Below are 15,426 nucleotides of genomic sequence, written 5' to 3' on the forward strand. Positions count from 1 at the left end.
CACACACAACAGACACACACACACACACACACACACACAACCCCTCCGAGACTTTCAGCAGGGTGAGACATCAATTCAATTTCAAGTGCTTTAAAACACAGTCTAAGTGCAAGGCCAGACATTATTATGAACAAAAGCAGTCCTCTGATATTCCCCAGAAGTGCCTCCCAGTCTCTTTGACAAAGCACGTTTAGCACATTTTATTCTGCTGGAGCTGGAGGGACTCAAGGGCAAATGCTTAAAAGTTGTTGCTTAACTTTGTAAAAGTAGTAACTGTGTACATCCTGCTCAGTGCTTCTGTTGTAGGAGTGTTTTTATTCTGAGTGCAGTGCTTCAGAGTGCATCGAGGCTTATAAGCCTATAAGCTACAAACATGTACAAACTACAACTACAAATCCCAGTTTTCAAAACAGAGAGATGTTAACTAATCTCCCAACGACGTGTCAGGCTCTTTTCTGAACATCTACTCTATGGAAGACTGTCTCAGTGTGGGTAATAACTAAATATTGATAAAAAATATGGTGTACACGTCATGTCTTATTGAATTATATGTTACGTTTAAACAACTTTGATTGGATACACTTTTAACTCAGTCTGAGTTATCGGTATACCAAAATACTAATGCACAGCAGTGGGGTAAAAAGTGCCTTTCCATAATCTTCATATAGATTATATATGTACATCCTCACTATTCTGGCTGCAAACCTGTCAAATTACTGCAGAGAGGTAAATTTGTATATGACACACCCTTGCATTGTAAACCTGTTTTTTAACCACACACCTTTAATAGACATCTTTTAGCTCTGGCAGCAAATATGATGAGTAGCCAAATTACAGCTAACAGTTACAATAATGCCAACACGGACCACACAAAGTTACTTCCACAGGTAGAGAGAAATTACCTTTGTATTCCAAAACACAGAAATTCCCCGTTACACAAATCATGTCAGCATAAAGAGACTCTTGTTAGCCTGCTGTTAGCCTGCTTGTACTGCAACAGGCAGAGCTTCACACCTGACAAACTGTGTCAATACAGGATTTAATCAGTGCTAACAGTTAACCAACAGGCAAAACAAATCAATCAGTAGCTAACTATTTGGCTTAGTTCATGAAACTACACCCTGAATTACTCTGAAAATGTTGTTACTTCGGTGTACCTATGGTAAAAAAACTGTGTAGCTCCTTGGGTTACTCAACTCTCTGAAAATGGACTCTTTTGCAAATCTGCCTGTTAGCCTGCGGACTCATTCAGCACGGATGTTAACAGTTAACCAGCAAGTAAAATAACTGAATAAATAGCTAACTGGGGTTAGCTAACACTAAGTCAAAGTTAGCTTGAGTGTCATGTCTGCAAGTTCATGAAACTACACCCTGAACCACTCTGAGAATGTTGTTACTTCGATGTAGTAATGGTAAAAACTATCTAGCTCCCTAGCTAGCTCCTTGGGTCCCTCAACTCTCTGTAAGTTCCCTGGAGATGGCAAATCTGTTAACTGTTAGCTGTTAACTGTTAGCCCACAGGCTCATTTAGCACATATGCCAACTGCTAACAAGAAGGCAAAATTTGCAAAGATGTTAATATGCAACTAGCTACAATTAAACTAGCTTCCGGAAACAGCACAAATATGCTACTAGATGTGTTATGACTACAGTTTTTTTAATTTTTTTTTTTATTGAACAACGTGGAGCTTGTTTCATCATTTCGGCCACTTTCCTACTGGTTAGAAGAACAGTTGACTTTTTTTAATGGCTGATATCAGACATTAGATTCCATCACTTCCAAATGATCCAACTGTGGACCTCACACCTGATCTCCTCATGTGTGATGCAACTCTTCCATTCCATCCTTTTTTTCACACCATGACGGAGCCATGTTTCCCTGCTTAAAGTTTTAATAGTGTTGACGTAATATTTTCTGGAAAAGAAAGTAGTTAAATATTTGGTTTTGTTGCATGTTAGGTGTGAAAGAAAGACTACTTAATTAGTTAAAAAATACAACCTAGTTCTGACATAAAGTGCTGCCTTTAAAACATGTTACTAGATAGTAAAAAATCTATTTTCAAGTATCCACCCAAACTGTCTGTGATAATCTAAAAAAAAAAAAAAACACAAGCATTGAAAACTATGCTAAGTAAAGTTAAGTTAGGTCAAAGCTAGGACTCAGTAGCACAGTAGTTTTGTGACACTTTCACATTCACTAGATGACAGAGCTACTAGTTATCCTGCAGATTAAGATTTTACACACAGAATAATATGCAATGCTGGACCAAACTACATCATACAGAGTAATCTAAAACAGTTCCACTTTGACCAGAACTACTTGAATGCTTCAGTAACAATGTGTCATTGATATAATAAAACATGACAGTCTAAAAGGGGCCACTCTGTGCAGTGAGTATTACATTTTACTCCAGTAAAGGATCTGAATACTTTTTCCACCACTGTGAGACTGTGAACTTGTTTATTACCCTCAGTCCACCTCAGTGATGTTGTGGAAGTGGTGTTACAGTGGGAAGTCAAGGCAGATGATACCCACTGTCTGTGAGGCCACACAGCGGGGACCCTGACTCAGCAGCCTGTGGAATTGGGTTGTCAAAGCTACAGTCGTAGAAGTGGAAACAGAAAAACGAAGTGGTTTATCTCCACGTTTTCTGTCCTGCTCCTGCAACCCCACACCCCCCTTTCTGCTGATCAAACTCTATCTCTTTTTTCTCCTTACTTACCCATCTCTTCTTTTAGTCCCCCCCCTCCCTTTCCCTCATTCCTCCACCAGCCCCTTCATCCTCTCTGCCTCTCCTCTCCTTGCTCTGATCTGAGTGCTGGCCTACTTTCAGACACGGCGAAAGGAGATGAGGCTCGGAGGCCAGATTCAGCTGCAGGGGAGAAAAAAAAGCCTCTGCTCCATTTATAGTTACGTGTGTGTGTGTGTGTGTGTGTGTGTGTGTATGTGTGTGTGGTGTGTGTTCGATATGTATGCACATTAGTGACCGGCTGTGTGTGTGTGTGTGTGTGTGTGTGTGTGTGCGTGTGTGTGTGTGTGTGTGTAGGTGTGTGTGCGTGTGTGTGTGTGTGTGTGGTGTATGTTCGATATGTATGCACATTAGTGACCGGCTGTGTGTGTGTGTGTGTGTGTGTGTGTGTGTGTGTGTTATGTATTTGCATGTTGCTGTTGAAGGTTTTTTTAATTTTATTTTGGCACACTGCCATAATCATAAGACAAAAGCAGAGGGAAAAGAGAAGGGAAAGAGGCAGACAGTAGTCTACACCGTGCATGTGTGTGTGTGTGTGTGTATGTGTGTGTGTGTGTGTGTGTGTGTGTGTGTGTGTGTGTGTGTGTGTGGATATGAGGGAGGAGATGCAGAGTGAGTGGGGATGCAAGCCAGCTGTGGTGCAGTGCAGGGGCCCGGCCTGATGTAATGTTCGGCTCCAGGCAAAGCTGCAGATTGAAGGCCATGGGGGCCGGCGTCAGCTCCAGCAACGTCACGGCTGCAGCAGCTGAACTGGGTAGGTGGTGGTGGTGTTGGTTATTAAGCGACCTAAAAGCAAATTGGATTTAACAAATGTCTCAAATTATCCAGAGCCATGTGTTGTTGTGATGCTGTTATCTGGCTGCACTTCCTCAAACAGTGAGCATAGCGTGCAGAGCTCAGGACAGGGAGGACTAACTGGGAACTGGTCTAGCTGTCTGTACTAATCTGTATTCTGTTTATGTGATGGTTTGTATTTGTTGCAGCAGTTAGATGAAGTTAAAGGAACAACCTTCTGTTTTTGAAAAATAAGCTTGTTTGCTGTCTGACCCAGCAGGAGATACTGAACTGTTACATCACTGTGTGTCCCGTACGGTGACACAGTGGGTCCACGTCTTTAGCCTAGCTTAACGAATAAGCCGTGTCCCAGTGTACACTGCACTGAACAGCAACGTGAAACAATCCAACTTTGGAACATTGCTCCCGATGTGAAATCAGGAATCCTAACATGGAGAGGAGTTAAAAGTCTTTCCAAAGTTTTCATACTTTTTCAGAGCCTGTCTCACAACTATTTGTTTATTTTTTTCCCCAGCTGTTAGTTGCTCTTCATTTCCTTTGTGAATTGTATTTTTGTGGTTTTAGAATTCATAATTACACCTGATTTCACGGACTATTTAGGTCTAGACTTTATAACTATTTCCATTGGTTTGAGAAACAATGGACCAATCAGAGCTGTGTAGCCAGGTTTAAGAATGGAAGTGTCTTTTTTCCTACATAGTTAGATATAGATGAAAAATAGCTAAAGAAAAAATGGCCACAAAAATGCCATTCGCAACATTTTGGTGGGTACACGGATGTCCGCAAACCCTAGCAGACCTATAGCATAATTGCAGATGCATAAAGTAAAGTAAGGTGATACAAAACATAGGAATTGAACTGTTACCACAGCTGCTGGGTCATCTCATAGTAACACGACTGATTGCTCAGGCCACAAGCTTAACAAAAAACAGCCTACACAAAGTCAGGAAGAATAAATGAATAAATAGATGACAACTTGTTCTTTTTCCCAGGCTAATGTGAGAGCTCTACAACGACTTCAACTTCAACAACTCTACAGCTGTCAGAGTACATTTCCTAAAATGTCAGACTACTCCTTTAAAGAAGATGGGATATCATTGTGCCCTGTACTAATGGTCTCTCTAGTATCACGAACAGCAGCTTTGCAGGTTTTGAGGACTGCCAGCTAGTGGCCGTTCTCACATTCAAAAATTCAGTTTTTGAGACTCTGAGAGCTACTTTACAGCTACTAGCTGAGAGCTCCTCATGTCTCACATTACGGGTCACATGTAGTCACATATCATATCAAAACACTCAATCTGATCTCCAAAACAAATCGGATGAATAAAATAATTTAACAAGTCCTCAAATATAAATGTCCAACATCATATTTTTACCAAAAACACCTGAAAATCATGTCAGACAGAAATCATGATTCAGTCAGACCTGAACACACAGACATGAAAACACCACTGTAAATAAACCTCCATGAATGCTTAGAAACAAGAGAAAGAAGAAGTCAGTGATCAGTGATAGTTGTCAGTACATCAATGGTACATAACAACCAGGAACTTAAAAAAGATCATTCACTACACTTCATTTTCCACAATATAAATATTGGCTAAAAAAAAGGGGGATCAAGCTGAAGCCCACAGTTTAACTCACTGTATCCATGGCAACAGATTTCCTGTTTGTTTGTAGTTTATATCTGCTCTGGTACCAAAAGAGTCGCTATCACTACATTTGGCCTTTTATGGAGCATAATGTTTGTGTTGATTTTTACATAACTGTATTCAGAGGTCAACTTATGTTTGTTGCAACTGCTTCTAACACTTGACCAGCAGCACACAATGACAGAAACAGGGACTTACGTATATGTCAACTTTTATGTAAAATGGTACAGTAAATTTTCTTTGTACAGCATTTGTGTATTTTACTCACATGTTAGTCAGTGTAGGCAGACATACTGCATATTGTTACCGCCCATCAGAATTTCAGACTCAGATTTTTTTAATAAAACATTTCTATTGACTTTGATTTCCTGTCTTTTCAAGATGAGAGAAGACAGACAGAAGTTGTACTTCCCCCTTCATCCACCTCTTCAGCCTTCTTCTATGTCACATCCTCACTCCTCCTCTCCGTCCACGCAAAGTGCCTCTGGACTTCTTTCCCTCACTAATTTCTCCATCTTTTTTTTTTCCAGACCCCAGTGTGGTGACCAATCTGACGGGCCAGGCGAGGCCTGGGTCTGGGGCAGGGTTGGGCCGTGTGGAGTGGTTGGTACCTTTGGTGGTGGTCTCAGCTCTAACCTTCCTCTGCCTCATCCTTCTGCTGGCTGTGCTTGTCTACTGGAGGTGGGTACAACGGTACAAACCCTTGTAAACTACTTTTGAGTTGGTGGTGGTCTGGAGGCTGGAGAGGTGGGTGGATGACTGGTTGTATGTGTTTTGCATTTGTTTATGGTCGAAGACATTAGAAATACTGAGAGGAGAAAAACATGGACACCTGCAGTGAAATGCTTAGCTGCTCACAAGCACCACAATTTTTTCTTTTTAGCTTTAATCAAATACAGAGTCTTTTTTAGCAAGCCTCTGATCCACTATAGCATCTGTAACTTATGAGTTTGCTGAATGCTAGCAAAATAATCATTGCTAAAATTCTTGGTAAAAATAGTGAGATACTCAAATGTTGATATGAAATGTTGAAAAAAAATCCTGAATGAGAAAACCCATTCAGCTACAGAAGGCAGCTATGACAGGACTGTTCTCGGTATCATTAATGTCGAGGTTTGTTAATTGATTTAAGTCAAACTAGCAGAAAATGTAACCTGGAGAGTTACCATACAATTATTTAAATTTTGGCTGTACAGGAAGCTGTTTTCATTTTACATAAGCTGTAGATTGACAAAACATGACGGGCCAACTTTTCTATTACATACAATACATTTGGCATAGGGAGGTAATGATAGCAGAAATCCGGTAGTTGGTACCAATACCAATGAAAGTCAGTGTTATATTTTAACAGAACTTTGATGACTGCAGCTGCTAATGTGAACAACCAGCTCATGTTATGAGCTGTTGCTATATTAGCCTAGGCAAGCTAACATTAGCCTCTGTGAATGTTGTGTGTGGAGCGTTGCTACAACAGATGTCAGTGGTCACAGTTCACAACATTTCAGGACATGAACATGTTGTTAAAGTGAACAACTTAGACTCATCAGTTTGAGCTCAGTGTACAGATCTGATGTCTGTCTCTGAGCTGCTCATGACGGAGACATTTTACTGACATTATCTGTCAAAAATAAATAAGAAATGAATCAATAATGAAGAGAAATCCAATATTCCAGTAACCTGCAAACTCTACAACAGAGCTGCAGCAGCAGCAATACAGCAAAGACACACCTGCTTCTCCACATCAGCTGAGCGACGGTGGCCGCCACACTCACACAACACAGGCGGTGTGTTCCCAGCATAAGTTTCTAATTCCTATTCTGTATCACATGACATACAGTAAATATTCAGCATCCGCTTGTTCCAACATTTGGGTAAAAAATATTTAAACATGAGATCAAGTGGGAATATTGTAGATGTATTGTGCATAATATTTATTGGCAGCTCCACTAGAGATATGTGGATTTGATGTGATGCTTGGCCACACCACTTGGGTTTGAAATCAGGGATTGTTAGAGAAATAGTGCACAAAGTAAAAGTGCCCTCTGTTTTTTTTTGCACTGCTGAGTGCTGGTAGTTGTGAAACCATGTCATCGGTCTGATCGTTGTGATGGATTATTTGTTGTAGACGAGTAAATCTGATTCTGAGACAGAGCTTGTCCTTAAGCACAAGAGTGATGTTTGGAAAACTTACCCATAATGCATTGAAGGGAATTTCACAACCAACAGCTTGTTTTACTCAGCATATCTAGGCAATACATGAAGGAGGTAAGAGGAGGTAAGAGGAGGAAAAGATTCATCGACATGATTAGAGTCACAGGGCGGGTTTTTAGTCTGGGTGCAAATGAATGTCAACAGCACATGTTATAATACAGAGCAGTGAGCACAGGACGATAATTCACAGCAAGATAAGACTTTATAAAGAACACATGACGGTTACAGATTCTTCCCACTGCTGAAGGACATTTCACATTTTCCTCCACATTATTATACAAGTGATAAACACTCAAAACAGAAAACAATCATCTGAAATGTCGCCTTGAAATTATTCTTTTTGAGATACGACTTGAATATAAATTTATAGCATGTTGTGTAATGATAGAACTATGCCTGGTGTGTGGTTTTTTTCCTCCTGAAGATATGAAATGTACAGTCTCGTGTACAGTCATACATCATACACTGATGACTGTAAAACCTTTATCCAAGTGTTGGGCGGTATTGTGTGGTCTAGCAGGGAGTTCATACCAGAGTAAGAGCCCTTTATTCCAGCTGCCTTCTGGTATTATCTTCATCAGATGGGGATTATATAACCAGTGATAAGTAGCTAAATCATGTTAGACAACAGCAGCATGGTCCTTTATGAAATCTGGAACACACAGCAAATTATTGGACACATGTGAAGAGAGACAGAGCATGATAGTAAGGGACACTGACACACACATCACATGGTGTTAAACTTGGTGCCTGACAAACACCAAACTCCATTATTGTCCTGTATTTTTCATATTGTATGAGCTCTGCTGAGACTGACCGGAATCCAGTTTGCCTTAAGGGTTCGTATTGAGAAAACTGTTGGTGTACAAGTGCTGAGAAATTGTGCATAACCCTCTCTCACACACACACACACACACTCACACACACACGCACACACACACACACACACACAAGCCTGGCAACAGGTGCTAGGGGTGTGTTTGGGTATTTAATCCTATTGTGGAGCAAAGCTTAGGTCACAACCCCGTGTTCTGCAGAGACTCCACTCCCACTGCCGTCTTATTGGCAGCAGTTGGTGCCGCCCACAAACCGCCAACAAACTGTTGCTCTGCTGCGTTCAGGTCTGAGACGCAAATATGAGCTTCTTAACAGAAAAAAACGTTATAATATTGACAGTAAATGATGGACGGACGCACGTTGGACCTTAGCTGGGAATGTTATAGCAACAGATGCAAGATATTTAATCACTGCATTTGAATGGTATTCAAGAACACCAGGACCCACAGGACTGTCGGGTAGAAGTCTTTGTTTGCAGTTGCAGAAACATGTTATGAAGTGTTCGGCTTGGTTGTGACAGTGCATCACTAATAAGTCATCCTAAAATCCTAAGTGTATGATGCAAACAAGTGTGAAATCCTGTCATTTCTCAGAACCATGGCGTGATTCTGTCAGCTTTGTCCCGTGTGATTTGAATGCATCGTGACACCCAGCTATCTCACACCAGGAAGTGGCACAGGCTTGACCAGTGTTTGAGTGTTTGTCTGTGTGTCTGTGTGTGTGTGTGTGTGTGTGTGTGTGTGTTGGTGTCACACATAGAGGGAACACCCCCCCTTCATGCCTTGTTAGGAAAGCCCTCCCTCTGTCTTCCCGCCCCCTGTCCCCCTGTCTCGGTGCTCGGGCTCAGTTCAGGTCGGCGGCAGCATGTGGCAGCTCGTCTGCTCCCTCTCCTCTGCTCGTTCACCAGGATGAATGCCCTCTGCTCTCTGCTCTGTATCAAATACAGGTAGGGAGGGTCTGGACATACACACACACACACACACACACACACATGCAGGGAGTGTTGAGTAACTGTTGTTGTCACTGGAAGCTGTAGATGGTAGATAAGAGAAACTGTCGGTGGAGTTTGTTTCATTTAGTTGTTGAATGTGTGCCAGTCCTTTATGAAAGCAGTGAAGTGCACAGGTATAGGGCAATAGTTGTGTTCAAATTTCAAGCGTGCAAACAAATATGAGTGTGTGCGTCCATCAGCTGCTGTTAGGTCACCTGGAAATTCTCCAGAAGGTGCACGATAACTGAATCAAAGTGTTTCTGTATTTCTGGTAAATCACTGCTGTTTGACTCTAATATGGGATTTATGTCACTGTCATGAATTATCTTTTCTTCCTCAGCAAAAATTTTGATTCTGTATTTCATGTTCTGCATATTGTTGGCTGAATGGAGGTATAGTAATAGATTTGCAGCAGGGATGATGTATTTTTGTAGTCCAACCTTGAAGTTAGCATCACTCTGGTTCCCTCCATTGTCTTTTGGATTATTACAGAAAATAAACAAGAGTTTCTGGTCCTGACAGGTTTAGTTCAGCAGGATCATCTTCACTAATGAACACCACTTGATGATGTTTGAAGCCAAAATACAGTCAGCAGAAGTAAAAAGCTAATGTTAGGCTATAAACCAACTACACCACGGTCACATGACTTCAACATCACGGTCACATGACTTCACCATCACCACCACTAAACTTCAACTTGTAGTTTATTTATCTCTGACCTCTTCTACAAAAGCCTTTCCCCTGACAGAGTTAGTGACAGTTTGTAGAAACACAACGAGGCTGTGAAGGTGGACTGGTGAGTCGATCAGTTTTCATGTTCGTCGTGATGATGTTTAACGTCCCCGACAACCTCTGTAGTCTCATTTAGACACTTGTTAGCAACCGAGACGTAAAAGCTTCATGAAATCAGGAGTGGGATATTTACTGACTGATTTTATTTTGTAGAATAAAACGTGAAAATGTCTTGAGCTTGTGTTTAAACCACAGACATTATTTCAATCATCTCACCAAAAACCCAGAGACTTCAGGACGAGAGAACAGGAGGAGCTGATATGCAACTTATTTCCAGGTGTTAAGACTCGATCATGCTGCACTGGATTTGAAAATCAGGTTCCATCATCATTCATTCAACAGGGCTTCATTCCTACATGATAAAAGATGTGATTCGTTATTACTTTCAGAAGTTACTGAGACGACAGTTTTCTGATCCTCCACCGCTGTGGTTCAGGTCTGGTTATATCCAGGCAACTAAAATCACTTGTCACTCTGTCATCCTCCATTCCTGACAGACAAAAAGCTTTATTTCTGGTGTTTCCATTTAGGTTTATGATGCACAGACTGAACAACACGGAACAGCAACTCAGATACTGTAGTTTAGGTATTATTGCAGTGGATTCATATTGTGTGTGTTTAGTGTGGCATGTGGTCAGCTGAGGAAGGTTACTGAAAGGCTTTCGTCCTGAAGTACACTGCTTCCAGAACCAGCTCAGTTTCAACAGGTGACCTGTCTGGTTTGAGTGGTCACACAAAGTTATATTTCAACAATAATATAAAGACAGAGAGGCTGTTTGTTTTCTTAATAGAAGCTGATCTCATCTGCAGACTAAAAGTCGTCTCCGAGCTGCTTTATAGTTGGATGTAAATGTAGCTGGTCGACGTTTCTCATGTTCACTGTGTCTGGATTTTTGCCTTCTGAGTATGTTTTCAGAGAGAGAGAGAAGTGACAGCTTTCATGCTTCCTCCTGCTGTATCTTAACTCCAGTTTGTCTCTTAATGCCTGATGCAGATCTGCATTAAAAGCAGTTTGATGTAAAACATCACACTTGTGAACTGTCAGCGTCTCAGACTAAAAACACAACGGGAGACCTGCAGATACGTCTGCTGCTGAACGCCTCCTGTTTGACAGCTTCTACACACAGTATATGCAACTTCAAACACACCTTAAGTGAGTGAGTGAGTGAGTGAGTGGTGTGTCTGTGTATGTGTGTGTGTGTGTGTGTGTGTGTGAGCTACAGTACATACTGTAATGCTTTGACATTTGACAAAACCAGAAAGTACAAGCTTAAGACTGTGCGTGAAAATGTCTGTGTGTTTGCGCTTGTGTGTGTGTGTGTGTGTGTGTGTGTGTGTGTGTGTGTGGTTAAAAGTTCATTTCTGCCATCTGTTTGCTGACAATTGCCATGAAGAAATCTGCATTCTCTCTCTCTTTTCACACACACACACACACACACACACACACACACACACACACAGATTTGTTGAGCGAACAGTACAAATAACAGCCAGATATTAATTATAGCTGCAGACTCACTGCTTGACCATCTAGAGAACGTCTTTGTCAATTTCAGAAGCATTTGAATGAAGACTGGTGGAGATACTGATGTTAACTGATTTTGCATATTCTGAAAAATATAGAGTGACTGGTTGTTCGGGTGATTTATTGTGATTTTTTTATTGTGAATCTTTGAAGGTAGAAAGGTCACAGCCACTTTAATCAGTCATTACCAAATGGACTGAGTAATGGTCCTAGATCATGCAAACCACATTTTTTATGAATCCATACAGACATTTACAAGATACAAACTTTCAGTATTAATTCATTTATTCAAAAAAATATGTCGCTTCTGAATCTGAGCATGATCCAGCCAGTGAATTACGTTTCCTACAAAACATACTTTCTGTTGCGCTTTACTTGTATAGAAATGTAATGTAAAGCAGACAGAGCTGGAAGACAACGAAGGATCCTGATGAAGGTGAAGGACGACTGTTTTGACCTCAGTTGGGAACTTCAGCAGAGCTGGAATAACTGAGACACAGGAATTAATAAACTCTACATATGTAAATAAAACGAAATGTCTCTGTCTTTGTTCAGGCGCTGTTTCCAGACAGCTCATTTCTACGTGGAGGACAGCAATTCACCCAGGGTGGTGCCCAATGAGACGATCCCCGCCATCCCCATCCCAGGTAACGGCTCCTCACCTGTACTGTATCATGGCCGCGCCTCATTTCCATCTGTCCACTGTATGTTTGTGCAGTGTTGCTGAACAGAGTAAGTCATGTGGCCGTCCACTCTGTGGGGTCATAGGTCAAGGCTATTCTTACAGCAGAGGTGGGAGAGGTCACAAGCTGGTGTTCAGACCTTACTGGTGTCACCTTCCATTGACCAACCAGCCTGGAGAAGCACCAGCATCCGAACTGGGGCCGACAAAACCACATACAGTGTGGATCTGTGTAAGTTTAAATAGAAAGAACATATTTGCTAGCGCTTGGGAATATATAGACTAATTTGTATGAGTAAAGTTAAGAAAGCTTATCGTACACACATCCACATATCTGTGGAACAGCTCATCTACTGTGAGGGTCAGACAAATTGAGAAAAGAAAAGAAAAGACTAAATTGGTGCATGAAGAAGAGTAGAAGGTGTTTTTAGGTCTGACAGAAACCCTCATCACAAGCTGTGGCTGTGAGGGAGAGAGAGGCCATGGCCAGTTCACCAATTACAAAACACACTAACACACACATACACAAAATCTTTATAGGGCTTGGAATCTGCTCTCTGGCTCTCCAGTTCAGGTCTCCAGGGCCAAGATTTGGATCCAAACCTGTCAAATTCAATTAAAAAGCATTTTGGGGCCTTTGTACAATGGGCCTTGGCTCAGTCCAAAGGCATTCATTAACACCAGGTCCACGATGGCAGAGTCCAGCGCAGACAAAAAGAGCCTCTGTCATACCCCCCCCCCCCCCCCCCCTGCAGGATCAGGATCTACAGAGCTGCAGGTAGCCCATCAGAGTCCTCTGCAGCACACGGGGACGTGGTGTCTGGCCATATGTCAGCTGTGTTAACTGTCTCAAAAAGCTCAGACTTAGAGTCTCACACGATCCGGAATCCTCTTTGAGACCTCCTGCTGCAGGCGGCAGCTTCTTACCACACACCCCACCCCTCCGCTCAACACACACACACACACACACGCACACACGCACACACACACACATATACACACACACACACACACACACACACACACACACACACACATATATATACAAAACATTACAGATGTGTTAAACCTTTCTATGAGGAAGGGACAGGGCAGATCCACATCTTAGTAAGCAATATGGTGATAGTCAAATGCTGCTAATTTGGTGTTTGTACTTACAAGCTTGAACTGGGAGTTTCTCAGTATATTTACTAATTTACTCTCCAAAGAATTAGTTTAAAATCAATCATTAGATTCACAAACTACCAAGAGAAATAGCGGCTTGCAGTTATGCCCTAGTCAAGCTCCGTGTAAATGCAAGGTGTTCTTGAAGTTGAAATGGTTAATATAGACAAGGGGGGGGGGGCGTCGAGTAGCTCAGTTGGTTGAGCATCCGCCCCATGTGCAGAGGCTAAGGTCCTCGCTGCAGTCGGCCCAGGTTCGGCCCTCTCTCTGCCTCCCCATTTCCTGTCTGTTTACTGTACTGTCAATAAAGTGTGGTGTTTCATCATATAGACAGATCTCACCAGCATATCAAATAAAATATTACAAGTAGGCAATGTAGACAAGAAGATATTAACTACCATCATAATTATAATCAATAAAACATCAGAAATGAAAAGATATCAACCATTTTTAAACAGTAAAGAAATGGGTAAGCCAGTTTATAAGATTTATATTTTAGACCTGGAAACACTGAAGCATCAAATTAAAAAATCCAATAAGCATCTCTCTGAAGTAATTTACTGAGATGATCACCTCCAACCATTACATTAATTGATATTTGAAATGTAATGATGCAGACGTGTTGTTGGGGAAGAATAATAATACTGCATACGTGATAAAAGTTGTATAAACAACCGTGTGTTCAGAGGGAGCTGCCAGGGTCAGCTGGCTCTGAAGACCACGAGTCTGAAATGTAAAAATGTGTGTGTGTGTGTGTGTGTGGGGGGGGGGGGGGGGGGGGGTGGAGTCCCCTCATGGTCAGAACATCAACATGTTGGCAGGCGTCGCAACTGCTGTGATCCCATCTTGAAATTGTTGTTTATTTTCAGCTGAGTAATATGTATTTTATTGTGAAATACTACATCAATACAGCCCTGACTGATAATAGAAGTAATTATTAGACGCAGCTTTAGTTATTGTGGCTGGTATTTTATATAAAGGGAACCATATGCCTAAGTTTACTGAGGATAGTAGAGGTTTAGTCATGGTTCTTTATTTTTTGTGTTTTTCTGCTATTATCTGTTTGTATTTTACGACAAAAGAACAAATCTATTCGACACAGACCGTGTCTGTACTGTACTGTTTGTAAAATATGTCAAAGCAATAAAAAGAGATTGGCTCGGTTCTCAGCGGAGCTAATTGGTTTTTCCAGACCTCTCAGCAGCCTGCTGTGTTTACTGACACACAAATAATTTTGACATATTTGCATACCTAAATGAACGTCTCGTAAGACACAAAGCGAGAGCGAACAAGTGTGTGCTCCGGTTAATATTTGATGAAGACTAAACTGAAGGAAGCTGTGAGAGAGCATTAGCTGTTGTGTAATATTTTGCATCCAGGTCGAGTTCAGCTCTGGAGAACGACTGCAGCTGTTTGCCCTCTGATGAAACAGGCTAAAAGCTCCCAAAGCTACAAGATAAATCATAGCAATAAAAATACTAAGCAAGCTTTCTCGTGTATTTATAATTGCGGTGATGCAGGGGAACTGAAACGTTACTGAGCTTGCATCATTGAACTGAATGACACTATTGAAGGGAATGGATTTACTCAAAGCACCACTTGGTACCATGACTGCTGCTACCATAATGCACCTGGGGTATTCAACAAAGAAAACACTGAATGCAAATAACTACTAATATGGCCTTAAAAAAATGAAAGATGTGCGTCAGCGTGTCCAGTATCATCCCCACACAAACATACACCCTTCTCACGTTGTGGTCTGATAAGGCTGAATAGACATTTGTTGCAGGCAAACATCATTTCCCGTAGACTACAACACATGAAGGATACTGGCAGCAGCAACATCCACTTTGTAGTTGTTGAGGAGCGTTTGATGATATCACATGATTTTCATCAGCTGATAGAGTTTTACCAGCTGTCATCGGATTGTGGATGTTCATAATTCTGTTTTCCTGGGCACCTTAAAAACGTCTTGCTTAGAAAACAAAGCAACAAGAGAAGGAAACTGCTACTAAATGGACCACACA

General features: G+C 41.5%; 1 protein-coding gene across 3 annotated transcripts in view; it reads left to right on the plus strand.

Moving 5' to 3' along the window:
- The window catches only part of LOC111668685 (receptor-type tyrosine-protein phosphatase gamma-like), a 40,708-nt gene that overhangs the window by 2,188 nt on the left and 23,094 nt on the right, over positions 1 to 15,426 (plus strand). The window contains exons 2-3 of one of the 3 annotated variants that reach the window (XM_023424807.2): positions 5,728 to 5,878; positions 12,109 to 12,200. In XM_023424807.2, the coding sequence (XP_023280575.2) occupies positions 5,728 to 5,878; positions 12,109 to 12,200 (243 nt within the window). Of the gene's footprint in view, positions 1 to 5,727; positions 5,879 to 8,947; positions 9,192 to 12,108; positions 12,201 to 15,426 lie in introns of those variants that run through there. The other 2 variants (XM_087178882.1, XM_087178881.1) reach the window with 2 other exon arrangements.

Source organism: Seriola lalandi, unplaced genomic scaffold (assembly GCF_002814215.2).
Source record: "Seriola lalandi dorsalis isolate HSWRI2012SDOR001 ecotype SW California unplaced genomic scaffold, Sedor1 jcf7180002054748, whole genome shotgun sequence".
Lineage (NCBI taxonomy): Eukaryota > Metazoa > Chordata > Actinopteri > Carangiformes > Carangidae > Seriola > Seriola lalandi.